The 17,355-nt window shown below is 38.6% G+C and overlaps 1 protein-coding gene across 1 annotated transcript in view; it reads right to left on the bottom strand.

Moving 5' to 3' along the window:
- LOC107670147 (cadherin-13) overlaps positions 1-17,355 on the bottom strand; it is a 201,117-nt gene that overhangs the window by 50,321 nt on the left and 133,441 nt on the right. The window contains exons 5-7 of the mRNA XM_016462659.1: positions 16,123-16,263; positions 5,076-5,258; positions 4,101-4,354 (exon numbers count right to left, since the gene is read on the bottom strand). Coding sequence (XP_016318145.1) covers positions 4,101-4,354; positions 5,076-5,258; positions 16,123-16,263 — 578 coding nt within the window. The remainder of the gene's footprint in view (positions 1-4,100; positions 4,355-5,075; positions 5,259-16,122; positions 16,264-17,355) is intronic.

Raw genomic sequence — 17,355 nt, 5'->3', positions numbered from 1 at the left:
TATATATATATATAAATATTGCGCCATTGACTTTAGACAAGGTTTCAGTTGGTCAATGGCGCATTTCAGTTGCCTCAAAATAGCAATGCGACAACAATGCGCCTGAACACACCTAATTTTCAGACCAGCACGCCCATGGGCGCACAAATGGGTGCAAATGCATTTGCTATTTAAACAACGTGGCGCAGGACGTGAAAATGATAACTGCGTCGGGCTGAAACTAGCAAAAAACACTTGCGTCACGCCTGGCACCACATTATGCTGGGTGTATGAATGGGCCCCTAATATTTTCAGCAATAACAATGACTGAAGTGTAGTATGCTTATGTGTTATAAAAATATGTCACTTATTACAGTCATTGTCTAAACTTTTTTTAAATGAAAAATTTGAAAAATAAACAAACACACAAAAAAAAGGATATTTACTGTAAGTATAAAAAAAACTATTTGGACAGTTACTGTAAGTTAAATTGTAATTTAAATTGTATAATTTAAATGTATAAATGTAAACTCTGTGTATGTAGTAGGATTTTCGAAAGCAACTACTGGGCCAATAACAAAAACTTTGCTAATATAAACTAACGCAAACAGAATTGAATCTATTTTACAAATTCTACCCAGTGTATTTCACAGACATCTCCTCAGCATCACTCCTAATGACCTATGGCGGTGAGGGAGCTCGCACCCAACGAGCCTTCTCATAATTCTGATAGTGTCTGTGTTCGAGATTTCCCTCAGGCTAGCAATGATTCACAGCTCACCTTATCCTGACAAGCCTGACAGAGCTAAATAAAGGTGTGGAGACTGAAGAAAACTCTAAAAACCTTTGAGCAAACACATCAGAGACCACAAAATCTTAACCTCGTCTGACATGCTCCTCAGGAGCACTCAGAGGAACGTCTGATAAAGACTGATTTGAGCTCAAATGAGATCTTCAAACATATCTGCAACAGGGTGCCATTGAAAAGCATAATGATCCTGAAGTGTGGCAAGCTTTATTTCACAAAAGAATCAAGCTAAATGTATGGTTTTTATGGTCTATGTTTTTAGAATATAAACTAATACTATAGAAACAAATACAACTTCAAACTTGAATTCTACTTCATCTTTTGACAGCAATGTTCACAGCAGTGCACACACTTCTCCAGGCTTCTCATCAAAGGTCTATAATGGCTGCAATACTTCTGTTGATCCCAATAACAATTCCACAATCTGTAGTTTTTAATAAGTCTACTAATTCTGCTGCCATCCCTCAATTTTAATGCTTGTCTTTTATCAAGAAAGCCTAATTGCATATCTTTTACAATGCAGTCCTCAAGAAGTACCATAGGACACAGGTAGAAAGGCAGATCAATGGGGTTTCACTTTCTTTTGTACTCTTTGTCCTTGCTAGGGGGCGATCTATGGGGCAGCTTCTGCTAATATAAGCCTTATAAGACCTGCATGCCATATCAGAACTGTGTTACAGGAAATGGGGAAAAAAGTACAGAAAAAGTGATAGAATGATGGAGTGATAGAAAGATAGATAGAACAACAGATAGAATGACAAAAAGGTAAACAGAATGATAGATAGAACGATAGATAGATAGAACGATAGAATGATCGATGATAGATAGATAGATAGATAGATAGATAGATAGATAGATAGATAGATACATAGATAGATAGATAGGACATGCAAAGCATTGTCTTCCTTCTGTTGTCTTCTCTCAAGCTTTCCCTCTGTCCTTCCTTTTCATTTTCCTGCAGCCCGTTCTATTCTCTTACTCAGTCCTGCAACTTATAGCCTCAGGTGAAAGCTATGGTACTTCAAAGAGCCTTTTACTGGCAAAAGGAGATCAAAAGAGGTGAGGCAGGCAGTGAGAGGACAGATACAGAAGAGATGAAGAATGAAGAGGACACAATGAGAAAGAGAACGGAGAGAGCTCATATGGTTTGTGATGAGGAGGGTTCGCTCTAACTAGCAGGACAGAGCAGTAATAATGGCAGAGCACATGATCACAGCGGTGCGCAGAGTTTCATACTGTGAGTTTCATACACGCTCAGCGGACACAACGAATCACAGGAACCTGTTTAAATTCTCCTGATCTGAACAAGCGTGGCACAGCTTACACTGAGATCACATAACACATGCAAATGTGTACACACCACATCTACAGCAAAGAAGGTTGAGGGAATGAAGTAGGGACAGAGAAATGTGCTCAAATGCACACAGCTATTTTCTGATTATAAAACGTTAGCTTTCCTGTAGCAAACAGTAGAGCATGGGGATAGCAAAATCAAGGTTATGGGTTTGATTCTCAGGGAAATCAAAAACTGATCAAATGTAAATGTGTACCTTGGAACTAGTGTTGTCAAAAGACCCGGTATTTCGGTACCAAGTCGGTACTAAAAAAATGAAAACGTTACGGTACCAGGTTTTCTTAAGTACCGGTGGTACCGAGTACCCGGTCAACCCGGTTCTTGATGCGCTATCAGAAAGCTATCCTCTTCCAGTGTTGCCAAGTCCGCGGTTTTCCCGCGGAATTGGGCTGCTTAACACTGTTGCCGCGGGTTGTTTTTCATGTCCGCGGGTTGAAAAACGACCCCATTAACGTGATATTTAGCCCCTGGAATGCGAATTTTACCAGGGGACCCCCGCCAAAACATGCGTATTTTATCACCGGACCGCGATTTTTAACGGGGACCCCCTCGAAACGAACCCTAAAACAGACAACAGTTTACAGATGTTTTTCAGTGGCAGCAGAACTATGACTAAACTTTTGGGTGAAACTTGTTTATTTTTTTCATACTTTTATTACTTGTGGAAAAACTTGAAACAATTTTAAATAAGTATAAAGAATGGCATTGGTTTTGTTCAATTAGCATGTTTTTGTGTTTTGCTTTGGTACCGAAATTGGTACCGAGAACTGTGGATTTTCACTGGTATCGGTACCGAATACTGAAATTTTGGTACCGTGACAACACTACCTTGAACGCAATGTAATTGGCTTTGGATAAAAGCAGCCTTTTTGCATTACCTTGTTGATAATGTAATGGGGCTTAAAGGAAAGTAAAAAGCTACATTAAAGCAATGATCTGTCACAAGTCCCTAAGGATCATTTTAGAGGTAGTGGCTCCAAGTACTTGGTCAATCATGTTGTTGGGCAGCAAGATGAATGTCTGCACAGATGGTCAGACTCTCTCATGCAGAGCTGTGTGCTCACATGTCAGACATTACTCTGAGATCACAGCAAATATACTGGAAACAAGACAAAGAATGGTAAAACAAGAATAACTAAGCTGAGACATGTCTAAGTGGCAGGGGTCATGCTATCCTGCTCACCGTCGTTTGATTAGTTTGTGCTGTCATTGCAAACTACCCTGTCAGAATCCAGTGAGAATGTAACCAGGAAAAACCTCAAACTTTTAAACTGTGAAATTAGTTTCAAACTATGTATGTGAAATTTGTTTCCAAATTTGTAAAGGTTATTCCTCCCACGTCTAGCGCAGAATCAGTATAACGGAAAAAGAAACAGGCAATACTGGCTCTGGAAATGGTGCACTTGGTTAAATTTGTTATTATATAAATCAGAAAGGTGCTACTGAGCTTCCCGTTTGTGCCAGAGATGCTCCCTCAACACAACCTTTTGCTGCACACCACAGTTGACAATTACCCAACAGCCTAAGCAGCATTAGTCGTGAGGGGAATTCGTGGCCTAATGGTTAGAGAGTCGGACTCGTAACCCAAGGTTGCGGGTTCGAGTCTCGAACCGGCAGGGATTGTAGGTGGGGGGAGTGAATGTACAGCGCTCTCTCCCACCTTCAATACCACGACTGAGGTGCCCTTGAGCAAGGCACCGAACCCCCAACTGCTCCCCGGGCGCCGCAGCAAAAAATGGCTGCCCCCTGCTCCGGGTGTGTGTTCACAGTGTGTGTGTGTTCACTGCTGTGTGTGTGCACTTTGGATGGGATAAATGCAGAGCACTAACTCCGAGTATGGGTCACCATACTTGGCCACATGTCACGTCACTCACTCACTCATTATATAGCGAAAGTGTGGACTTGAAGGAACAAAGACAAATCACATTTGGGACAGGATCATAATATAAAGGCACCAACCTTATGCTCTGGGTTTGTAGGTAGTCTGGGTCAGTAGCGTTCAGCATGGCCACAAAGCTCCCTACAGGGATATTCTCTCTTCTGATGACAACCAGAGGATCTGGGAAGAACACTGGTCCTTCATTCACATCCATAACTGTAATGTAAACAGTCGCTGTAGAGCTGGAGCCATACACAACGTCAGGAACCAGAGGGTCTTCATTTTCCACTTTTATCAGCAGTGTGTGAAACATTGCACTTTCATAGTCCAGAGGCTGAAAAAGACAACAGGCGAAAGGAATTATGTAAGAGCAATTAACTAACAAGCAAGTAACTATACCAAACGAATGACTCTTTATCATTAGTCTTAATCATTATTATTGTTATTGTATAGGGCCACTTTCCTGGAGAGTTGAGCTCTTAGACACCTTCATGGAAGTTTATAGTAATCCTGAAGACATTAAATAGCTGGTTCAGGTGTGATTCATTTGGTTTGGAGATAAACTCCACACTGGGGGTTTCCAATCCTGCTCCTGGAGGGCCACTATCCTGAGTTTAGCTGCAACCCTTATTAAACACACCAGAACCAGCCAATCAAGGTCCTCAGGATTACTAGAAACATCCAGACAAGTGTGTTTGGGCAAGTTGGAGTTAAATTCTTAAGGATGTTGACCTTCTAGGAGCAGGACTGGACACCTCTGCTCTACAGAAAGTGGGGATAGATTGGACATCCCTACCCTAAATTTACCACTTTATCTCTGCAGCTAAGTGAATTTCTTAGAAATCCTATATTAGCGGCTAATGAAGGTCCCCTTTTTGGGCTTGATACTTTCAATTTTCAGTAACCAAACAAGATCCTTAAACAATTATTAAGTCTTTTGTATAAGTGGTTAAGATCTCAATTGGTAACCTAAATTTGATAGGTTCAAGTCCCATAAGGGGATCTTCATGTGCCTTCACCATTACAAGACAATCATGCAATTGAACATTGTGTACCTTTACCACCGATAGCATCCCTTCATTGTTGTCCAGATTGGTCTGTATCTCAAAGTTCTGGTTGGGGTCTCCGTTGATGATGGAGTAGATAGCTCTCCAGGCTCCAGTGGCTGGGTCGTCTCTGTCGTCCACCGTCAGGTTCACTACCACACCAGTTGATCCCTCATTCACTGATGCCTGGAACTACAGCACAGATTGTTTGATCTGTCAAATGTTTTCCAATGTTTCAAACCAGGAAATCATATTACAGCAACACTTTAGAATTTGTGAATTTGCTATCTGTAATCCACATCAATAATTCTCTTTCAAATTTCTTCAGATAATAAGACAGAATGAGCAGTGGAGGAGTTACTGGTTGTAGAAATGAATTCATTTCACTGGAAATGAATGCTTTGACTAGATCTCTACAATTGTGCCTCTTATGTTTACAGAGATTAACACAACCAGTAGCAGCTATTGTTTTCAGAAAACCGTGCACCACCTTGAGTAATGAAAGCAGTGCTGATCTACCTACAGCTGCATCAATTCAATTCCTTGTTCAGTCATTCCTTCCTTGTTTTGAACATGCAAAATCTCTGTCTTACATCCACCTCCCTCCTACCCTTCTTTCGGTCCCTCCAGTCAAAGATAAGGCTTAAGCCAAGCCTGTGTGAAACCACTCTTGTTCTGTTTCGTCACTGGAGGAAAGCCACTCTATTCAGAGTGCCGCAAATCTCCATAGTCCTTGTTCAATCCAACCCAATGTCACAGGCCTGTTTGGGGAGATGTGTTCCTAGAAGGGCCAGATGAGCTTTGGTCCCCATCAGCTCAGCTATCATTTCTGTTTAGTGGCTTGTGAAGTGAGCAACCCCTCAATGCCTCAGGGATGTGCTCCCTTTATAAGGGCTGTCCAGTGGGCATGGCATAGGGGGCCGGATGCAAAGGTCATCAGCGTCCTGAAGAGGGTGCTGCTGGACCTGGGTGGCTGGATGAATTAGCGAAGTTTAGAAAGTGATGCTAAGCACCCTGTGGGACTGAAGTACTGCCACTAAGCCCTCTCTCTAACTTATTCCTATTGAGTTCGGAGCCAGACTAGTGAACCATCCAATATTACCATTGAAGAAAATCCTTAATGTCATGGAGGCACGTCTATATTGGCAACATTCATGCTTAGTTTTTCACTTTTTCACATTAGGTGTGAAAATGTACTGCTACCACGATCTGTTCTAGACATATCAGGCAGTAGATGCAGGCAGTGACTTCTAGCCTCAGTCATTTTATTACACCTGAAAATATAGATTTTTCATTTCTAAGGCCCATCTCCCAATAAGAATAACTTCTTCAATAATATGAAGAAAAACCCAGTGATTTTGTTCCTTACAAGAGAGAGGGGGAAAAGCACTCCTGGAGTCAGCCTTACACATAAGCCATGCTTCATCCTTTTCTGAAAATAGATGTCCATGTAATTTTTTTTTCATTTCTGAAACACAAGCCCAGCTCACCATGTCCTTAAAACCTGTGTGTGTGTGTCAAAGGAGATGAGATTGCACCTGTCTGCTGAAGGCCACGGAAAGATTACATCACTTACATATTACTTCAGCTCCAATGAGAGCATTGTGTCTACAGTGAGCCCTGCAGGTGTATCACTGTCAAAACTACTATCAACCAAGATTTTATCATGTGTGGAATAAACAATTAAACGAAGGTTGCCACAAATGTTTACCGAGGGACACGAATGCATCTGCACAGCTCCACGCTATGCATCTTCACATCGCTGACCGGTCGTGTTTCATTTAATCATCTGGAGCAGTGAAGCGGTCAGATGAATGTATTCAATCTTTGTTGGTTGTTGATACCCTGGCCCTGCCATACCACTGATAAGACCCCAATCCCTTTTGAGTTCACAAAGCAACCAGCAGTGTGAAAAACAGAGAAGTTATCAACCCTGAGGCTGAACCCCGAAACTGAGGGAACGGGGTGGGTTTGTGTGTGTGAGGTAAATGCCACCTATAGTCAAAGCCCCCCAGCAACAGAACACATGAAAAGTGAGGAGGGGAGAGAGCGTGTGGCCAGAGAAAGATAAATCACTTCCTACAGAGGCACCGATGTGGTGAGACCCGGAAGCCATGAATGACTGGGATTATTTGGCTTGGCATTCATTATTAGTAATGTAGCGCAGTGTGAAGGCATCATTGGAGATTCGTTTTGAGCTGTGCTACTGCTTTAGTAACAAATAGCTCAGAAAATTCGCACCTGATACTGTAACTTCCCCTTCGTCTCGACATCTGTGCGTGGAATCAAATCAACATTCATGACCTTCTGAGAAATTCTGTCTGACTTACACATCTCAAATTGCACATCTAAAACCGGTAATGTGAGAAAAAAACTGCACGCTGTTTTCACAGCTTAACGAGATTCTACAAAATAACACTTTCCACCTTCAGCCAAACTGGGAACACTTTCGAGGTGAAAGGCACTCCAGAAGCCTTCAGAGAATGAGAGTGTGAAGAGTCTCTCCTGATGTGAACATGGAAGACAATACAGGTGCCTTTTAATGCCACAGGTAATGCTTTCACTTCAGAGCCTCTCAGAATGGCAGATTGAGATGTTCTACAGTCTGATGACCCTTCATTAGGAGCCAGAGACCCCTATAGTATTGGTTATTTTGTCAGAACTTACGGTAACACATTATAAAAACATAAAAAGGGCCATCCAGATTTTTAGTGCTGATTGTGATTGAAGGTCTGAAGAATGAATCTAAATATGGAAAATATGTTCACCCCAAAATGAAAATTCTGTAATCATTTACTCACCCTCATCTCATTGTAAAACTTACTCTCTTCGGTGAAACACAAAATAAAATAGAAAAAATGTCTCAAAAACAGCTGATACATTCTTAAAAATATATTCTTTTGTGTTATATAAAGACAGAATGACATGAGAATGAGTAAATGGTGAACATTTTTATTTATGGTTGAACTATCCCTTTAAAGGTAATTGCAAAGTGTCGCTCTGTCATGACAGCAGTTGACCTGAAAGAGAAAACCAACAGTTTTAAAATACTTTTAAGTTATGCTAATATCTGCTTCAGCACCCACTGTGGCAATGCTAAGGTGAAACACTATTATTTGCAGTCTGACACATTTTGGAACTCAGCGATGCATGAAACCAAACTTGCATAGCTAGTAACTTGGTTTCAGGTCATATGCAAATTATTTAAAATAAATTATTAATAATTAAATAATTATGTTAATGTCAATACATTGCACTGTAAAACTTTCTGAACCAGAATAAATATATGTGGACTAATGAATTGTGTAGACATTTAATTAAGAATATCGCACTAGCCGAGGGGTTTTATTCCGGCTTATGGAGATATTCCTTTCCTCAGAGTTTAGATCCAACTCTAATCAAACACACCTGAAACTGTTAATCAATGTCTTTGGGATCACTTGAAAATTGCAGACAGGTGTGTGAGAGTAGTGATGGAACTAAACACTAAACCAAATTCCAAACCTACATAATGAAGTGATGTATCCTAATTTGTTTTCTTCTGCTATGCACTGTAAGTTTGCAGTTTGCTGGTGATGGAAAATTACATACTTCTGAGTATGATAAAAGAGAGTACATCAGTATTGTGGCATAATAATTCATAAAACCAGCATGACCATCATGCCACAAAGTGTTGTTGATTTTGGGATATAAACTTAGCATCTAATTCATTTAAAATTGTACATTCATACTTATTGTACACCATCTAGGCACCTTAAGCATACTATTTTAAGTATACTATAATTTGGGATGTGCTTATTCTAATCTTGCATGCATGATGGATAGTATGCAAATTGGGATGAAGCCTAAGCACATCTCTTACCTACAGTATTGTATATGAAAGATTTGCAAGTAGACATATTTACATTCAGATAACAGACTTTTCTGTCATCCCGTTATTCAGCAATCTCTATAACTGTATCTCTATAAACGTTATCCTTACGAGAATTTCGGGTCAAAGATGTCATAATATATATCCCCTGAGATGTAATAAGAATCTCTGAATGTTCACAAATTGCTTTACACAGCTGATTTTATTAACGAGGACATGTGAAATAGTTGCACGTCTTCAGTAGTTCATTATTTACCAGCTGGACTTCACAGGACAGATGGAACTCATAAAAGAATCTTGGAGTTATGACTTGTAGTCTTACATTTAGGATGAAAGATGGAATGTAAAATGGAATGATCCTCTATTAGGAAAACAGAATTGTGTGAAATCTATATGGGATGAAGTTTGTCACACCAAAACAACTGAGAACGTCTCAGTATTTATCAGTTTGGAAAGTGTCAATGTAAAAAAAAAAAATATACACTTGATAGCGGGAGAAGGATCTATCAGCTGCTACTGTTAATCAAAATGTCATTTATTTTGGTAAGTGGTAAAACATAAAGATAATCATTCCCACATCATTCAGTTTCACTCAATTTGTTGCTATGTCAATTAAAATGGCTAAAATATAAAGCATTTACAACTGTAATTCTGTTCATCTTTAAATATTTATTTATTTAGTGTTATAATTTGACTAGGTAGAATCTAAATTTATATGTATGTAATGGTGTGTAGAATTATGTAGTATGAAACTGAAATTAGCATAAGTCTGGATAATTATATTCAAACGAATGCTGCAAAATCAGAACAAGTAAGCTTAAAGACCTGATTGAGCAATATAATTGACAAGCTCATCATTTGAAATGAAGACTGATAAACTACTGTTCTCTGCTTCTGCTGAGCAGTGTTTGACTCCAGAGCATTTTACAAATGCTTTCTTAGTGCCAATTTGAGCTGAAGTTTCAATCTATAAAGTTATGAGTTACATATGTAACTGAAAGTCTCAAACATTAAGAAGCTCAACACAAATTGATTCAAAATATTGAGTACAGTGCTTTCAAATATAACAACCATTCAGTGCACCAAATAACGAAAACCATGAGACAAATGAAAGCAAACACCCACACATCACTTTACAAGCTTTGACTTGGCCTCCACAACAGAACTGTAAGCATGCTAGTATCTGCTAATTGAAAATTATAGTTAATAAATCTTTCACTCTCTTACTCAGTAGTGAAAATTAAATGTGTTGCACTAGAAAGGGTGGCTGTTTCTACTCTGTATTCAGTACTTAAAATGTGCCTGAATGGTACAGAATATCATATCTCACCTGGTCTGGTGTTTTCATTATACAAATTCAAAGACTGCTCAGTCCTGTCAAACACACTGATGAGAAATATTAATTTATATGCTAAATATGCTGAAATTACTTTGCAGATTTGATAAAGGATTACACAGAGTTAGAAGCTGGTTTCCTTCTCTTGACATGCCATGTTAGCATATTCTGAGTAAATTAATCATAAATTTTTTGGAAAATAATGTATAGTGGTGCTTGGATATCAGAATGGTCATGGGTTCTTTATACATATATATGTATGTATGTATGTATGTCAAAGAAATGTTGCTTTTCCCATAGGATTACACATTCATATACGCATTCATCTATATAGCACTTGTTAATGGAAAGTCAATATAATTAAAACCGTAAGTCATTTTCAGAAATGACTTCAGTCCAATGAGTTTGAGACTCAATATTCTGCAGAGTAACTGTAAGACAGTGAGAAGAGATGAGCCAGAAACAGTACAAAATCCAGAAATAAGAATCCATGACCATCAATAATTGCTGGTGTAGCTGTGGGAATTGACCATGGATGGTTCTTGAAATGGGGTGCAGTGGCAGTAGGGAATGGGGCATAATTTCACATGTCATGGATAATATGGAGCTAAAACTGACTTTGCTGATGTTGTTAACCAAACTGTTTTCACCTCCCACCAGCAATGGCATCTATAAATGTTATCTGTCCTCCTATTGGAAGGGAAAAAAAAAACTGAACACGAAAGTGGGAAAGGTTGCTAAGACTAATAATGAAGAAGGAATGTTTGCAGAACCGAAAGGTCATTCGTTAACTTAAAAAAAGAAGAGAAAAAAAAAATAGCAGGAGAAAAAATGGTTTAATCCATAAAAAATACTGAGTGAGCTCTGGCTCTATTTGCACACAATGGACAAAGTATCATAGCAAACTAGTGAGGAGTTATAGACAACATCTTGACTGCATTTACTTAATTTCCACTTTCCAAGGTCAAGAACCATGATAGTCAAAATGATTACAGCCCAATTACTGCATATGGTCTAATAGTTCCCATGACTCTGTTCTAAAACCAAGTTAGATTATTGTCTACTACTACATAGGCAGCTCCATTCACAAAATGATAAAGTTTTATTCTAATACTTTCCTTACCCCAAGGGAGTTTCAAAACCTTTTGAGGACACTGTATAAATGGAGACTTCCCTCACCTCATCCACCATCTTGGATGGATTTTTTTTCCTCCATTGAACTTTTTGCAATGCACTCTGGGATTGCCTTCTTTTAAAGGATATATGCAATTCTGCTTTAAACTTTGGCCAAAACAAGATATGTCAGAAGGCAGCATAATTATGTTGACTTTGGCAGCCTACATAGGCAGCTTACTAGATTTTGGAACAGAGTCAATCAAACTGAGTACCAGAATTCCTTTTCTATATTTAAAATCACCCCAAGCATGTCTGTGAGCTGTGAGAGAGACCTTGTAAATGCAAAGTCAATTGGCTATTGTACAAATATGAACAGCCATCCATTCAGAGTCGCCCCCCAAAAGTGTGCCCGACTTTTGTTACTATCGTGTTGCGGACTTGTAGCCATCATTGTTGATGTCATTAGCATTTTGACGGAGGCAGCAGCGTGCTGTCACTGCAGGGGAGAGAGGCAGCTCAGATAAGCTGTCACTTTCCTTGAGTGGCAGGCGTGATAAGCTGGATCAGTGGCTGCTGCAGTACTTGGAATTGGTTCATCTGAAATAGATGCCAGTTATCACAAGGTGCCAGGGTGGGCACGCATGTACAGTACATACCACCTGCAGCACCTACACAGCCTCTGGTCTCTCCCTCCACGGCTCTAAGAAACAGGGAGCGTGAGTCGGAGGGACCCAGAAGACAGAGATAATAGAGGGAGGGTGGATAGGTCTGCTATTATCCTAATAATACTCCCGCTGCGGGACACTGTTACGTGACCCCATACATTGACCGCAGCCTAGAATTATCTCTGGGCAGACAATAATTCTCTTGTCACACACTTCAGACATTTATTCTAAAAGACGAATGTTCAGCGGTGGCCCAGATGCTAAATAGATGAAATGAACTGAGGAAAACCAGAAAACCTTAGCGCAGCTCAGGTGGCTTGTCAATGTACTAAAAGAAGTGCAGATCTTACGTTCATTGATCTTCCTGGTTCATTTGAGGATATGATTTTAGTGGGGGTAGTTTAAATTCCAATTGATTTTCACTGTGATGAGCAATTTGTAACATAAAGAACCAGATATTAAATAAAAGATATTTGGGAAGATGTGTTGCTGATGCAAATACATAATACAGCTTCATTGTTTAGGCCTATTTTTTGGTTTTACAATCGAGTGAACTAACTTAGGATCTCACACTGGAGCAGAGACAGAAACAGTTTTCTATAAGCAATCATCTTTTTTTTTTTTGCTACAACACTACTGAAAGTAAATGCATCCATTCAACTAGACCAGCTAATGAGAATAAATGACCGGATGGGTCCACCTAGAAATGATAAACTGTGGCGATGATCATATACTCGAAATCTGTCTGAGGAAGACTGCGCTATGATTGTACAAGCCAGCCTGTGATTATGTATAAATTAAAACATCTAATTAAGAAAAAATGAGGAAACGTAAGAAGGTGGTGTGTTTTTCTACTCTTGTTTCCCCTCGAAATTACATTTATAAAGAACAAATTTAGAATTTTGATCATTTTGAGGTTTTTTTGCACTCTTGCAAAATTAGAAGGAGATAACGAAGTATATTATCTCACTTCTGGGCTTTCTCACAGAATGATAAATGGTGAAGCAGTATGTGCTGCATAAAAAAAGCCAATTGTATTTAATATACAACAATGCTGAATTTCAGGAATTTGTGAGGCGGAACTGAGTTTGTTTAGTCTTTGAAGAAAAAGGAACATATAGGGATAGTTCACCCCAAAAAATGAAAATTTCATTTTCACCCTCACATCATTCCAAACCTGACTTACTTTCTTCAGCAGAGCACAAAAGAACCAAAACCACTGTTGGTAACCAAACAGTGATGATGCCTATTGAATTCCACTGTACGGGAATAAAAAATAAAACTGACATTTCTAAAAATGTCCTCTATATTTAACAGAAGAAAGTCATAGAGGTTTTAACTGCATGAGGGTGAGTAAATAAGGACAGAATTTTCATTTTTGGTTGAACTATCGCTTTAAATCCTGAGGTTGACATCAGCATGGTCAAGCTGGTGCTTGGGTGGTCTAGCCAGAAGGGCAGTAAGGCCAGCAAACCAGCTTAGGCATTTTTCAAAAAGACTGAAATTTCAAAATGTTCCACTTTCAAAGTTGTTTTTTATGAATATTTACTGAGGTCTGTCAGATACAGCAGTCTAAGAGGAAGAGGAGGGGATATTCTGCTGATCCACTACCACAGCTCTCTAGTCCCATAGGGTGGACTGGTGCCAAAAACGAAGACCAGCACTCAAAAAGCACCTGTGAGGAGAAAGCGGGCTTTCCTACTGCAGAATTTCACAGCACAGTCAAGAGTGTTTTCAAGCGTGTGCAAAAAGCGACTCAGACCCTGTCATACTGGTAAATGGAGAAAATGTATCATGGAAAGTGCTTGTTAAAACATACTGAACACAAACATACTTGTCGTTAAGGAGCAGGGTAAAGTGACATGAGGACAGATACAAATACAGATACTCTTATAAATGTTCATATAAATGTCACTATCTAAAATAGTAGCTCTATTTATGTTGTTGTATATATTGTTTTATCGTAAATAAGTATTTGATCAGTATTGGTGAACATTAGCTAATTTAAAATAAATTTTCTCTATGCAGATCCAATTACTTTGCAGAAAAACAGATGTTTACTTTATGAAAATAGGAAGTGATATTATATAATTTTAGAATGTTATACACAGTAAATTTAGTAAATCTGGATATTGGCTTTCATTTAAACAACTTATAGAAGAGTTTTATCTAATAACAGGCAATTTCTGATCTAACCACAATCTCCACTCATTACTAAAATTAAAAATAAATAAATAAAATATATTAAAATAAAATAAAATAAATAAGTCCCACTATGATGGTTAACTAAGTTCATTCAATATAAAGAGAGCACATTGTTTTTTACAGAAAATACTTTTTATGCAAATTCTTTGCATATATTGAACTTGTTAGTATTTACAGTGAACACCCTATAGCAAGGTAGCAGCAATTGTCAAAGACACTCTACATAGGTAACCCAAATGAGTGGCCGCATCAACCAGTCAGAAAGCTCCTCTTCCTGGCACATCAGTGCATTTTGGGAATGGGCCAAGTGAGGGTGGAAGTGATGTCTCTGGCAATCTGACAACAGCCCAGGGCACTTCCTCTAAAAACCCATACAGCTCAAAATAGGTGGCTCTGCATCAGCCTGACATAGTTGTTTTCCCTCCGCTGGCTAGCAAAGTGCAAGTGTAGCATTTTCTGACAAATTCATCACAGGTAGGCTCAAATGGACACGCAGCTTAAGTTTGCACATACGATAAGTGCAGTTTTCTTGCCCTCTGGGTTTTATACTGCTGAATGGCAGCAGTTGCCTCTGTTTGTGACTATTTAGCAGAAGACTAATGTGTATTTTATAGCCTATAGCTATAATATGTAGTTTTAAAAAGTCCAGCAATACCTATGATTACAATACACACACAAACAATACACTCCGTCCATGGACAGACCATCATTGCCAGGGCAGGCCCTGAGTATTACAACACAATCATTTCAGACCGCAAACAGGAGGTCGCAGAGGATAAGTGATCGAAAAGGACCCAGTCTATCACCTTTGTGTTTGAGTATTTGTGAATCACAGCTGTCACTGCAGCGCACCTGAGATTAGAGTGATTGATGCATGGGGCTTTTTCTCGCAAGGTCAGTGTATCTGAGTGAAAAGCTGGGGCCCTGGTCGAGCAGGGAGGGCTTCTGTGTGTATACGCGTGATTTGAGTGATTGGCAATTGGAAATGATTGGTGAAGGCCTTCTGGACTGAGAAGTTTGAGTGTTTGTTCTCATGGTAAATGACTGCAGGTGTTAAGCTGCTTCAAACCACTGTAAATCATTTCAAAAGAAAGATACTGTAGTACAATAGTCAGCTGTTCATAGGGTTAAATATTCCGTTATAAAATTGATAACGATATAAACGTGGATACTGATTGGTCAATACAGCAGTTCTGCAATGTTAAAGCACACAATACGGTGAGTCAATGAATATATGTGACATGCTTTATCATTCTGAGTCAGAAGTCGCAATAAGCCGTTCGTGGAGAGAAAAAAATGCTCTTATCTATCAAAATATTAAGTATAACATCTGCTTTCAACATTGATAATAATAAGAAATATTCCTTGAACACCAAATCAGTACAGAACCATGTGACACTGAAGACTGGAGTAATTGCTGCTGAAAATTCGGCTTTGCCATAACAGGAATCATTTTTGAAATATATTCAAATCAAATAGTATATTTTTAAATTGTAATATTTCATAACATTACTGTATTTTTAATTAAATATATGCAGCCTTGGTGAGCATACGATACTTTTTTCCAATACACTTTTGTTTGAATAAATCTCATAATTCTGCCTAAAAATAAAAATAGTCTGCAAATTGTTTGGAACATTTAGTGGCCTTTTTTTCAAAAGCAAGTTTTTCATGACTGCCATTTAAATCATTATATCCAATTTGGAGTAGAAACTTATCACTTGTATCATTAGAGAGCTGACACTTTTTCATTCAGTGTATAAAACTCAATGTGACTGAACATTATGGAGCAGGTCACATATAGTCAATGAATAACATTACTAAGAAAGGAAGAGAGAAAAAAAAGAAGAAGTTTCCTCCTACCAGTGAGTGTGTAAACTCGGGTGCGTGGTCGTTCCTGTCTGTGATGGTGATGGTGGCTGTTGCAGTTCCTGTCAGACCCACCTCACTTCCTGCCATGTCCTTCGCCACAATCTCTAGCTCATACTGTGTGGTTGGAAGAGTCTGTGGACACATAAGAACATGGTTGGGAACAGTCAGTAGAGCTTCAGGACAGAGGGAGTACAGCCGTGATAAGAGCTTAAGTGGCTTAATTAACTGAAGAACAAGTAATTGTTCCACGACTGCTTTAGTGCTGGTTAGACGCTGTCAATATGCACTGAAAAGCATCACATACTTTTAATGAGTGCTAAATTAACTGGTAAAATGGAGTAATTAAGATCTAATCAACCAATCATTGTATTGAAGTCATGGCATCACCTCAAAAGAGTTCATCTCATCTCACAGTTCATCATTGGCAATTCAAACACTAAAGTCAATCGGTACAAAAAGTTCATTATTGCTCATGATTGACCGGTGATCTATGAGACCAAAATATCCTTTTGTTTATTTACATTTCTTCCTGTGTAAGGACTTCTTCAGGGGACGGCCCTGAAACAATGACAAAGGCTTCATGAAAGAGCACTGATGCTCCCTGACAGGTGCTAATCTAAATAAATGTCAAGTTTCAGTCACTTTTCAAAGGGCAATTAACACCCACATCACCTTTCCTTCAAGGCCACGTCTTTAACCAGAATGTCAAGATGTGAGAGAAAAAATAAAGAAAGAGTGAGAGAGAAGGGGAGGAAAAGCCCCCCCCCCCATTAATACAAATGTAAAAATCAATCCAAAATGATGATTAATACATGTTAAAAACCATGTCAAAGTAAATATCAGTTGTGAGCAGAATATTTATATTGTGTGTCATTTCCAGTTAAGCAGTAATTATTCAAAAACATTATTTAATTGTGCATATTTTATATGCATAAAATACTGCAAAAATGTGCAATTAGCCTTTTCAAGAAAAATTCTAATGTTTAAATATTTAAAATGTTAGCTGAACCATAGATTGATCAACTGATTGGATGATTTACACCAAATTAAATAAATTACAGAGTGTGTGAAAAGAAAAGAGCGTATTTTCTCATAGTTTAAGAAACAAGTTGTCTGGTGAAAGAGATATACAAGACACCACTGCATTGTCAGCAATTTTATTCAAGATGTGCTTTATATATATACACATTTACTTATATTATGTGCAAATAATATATATATATA

Source organism: Sinocyclocheilus anshuiensis, unplaced genomic scaffold (assembly GCF_001515605.1).
Source record: "Sinocyclocheilus anshuiensis isolate Anshui unplaced genomic scaffold, SAMN03320099.WGS_v1.1 scaffold800, whole genome shotgun sequence".
NCBI lineage: Eukaryota > Metazoa > Chordata > Actinopteri > Cypriniformes > Cyprinidae > Sinocyclocheilus > Sinocyclocheilus anshuiensis.
Note: the sequence above shows the minus strand (reverse complement) of the source record. Positions and strands in the feature narration are given on the sequence as shown.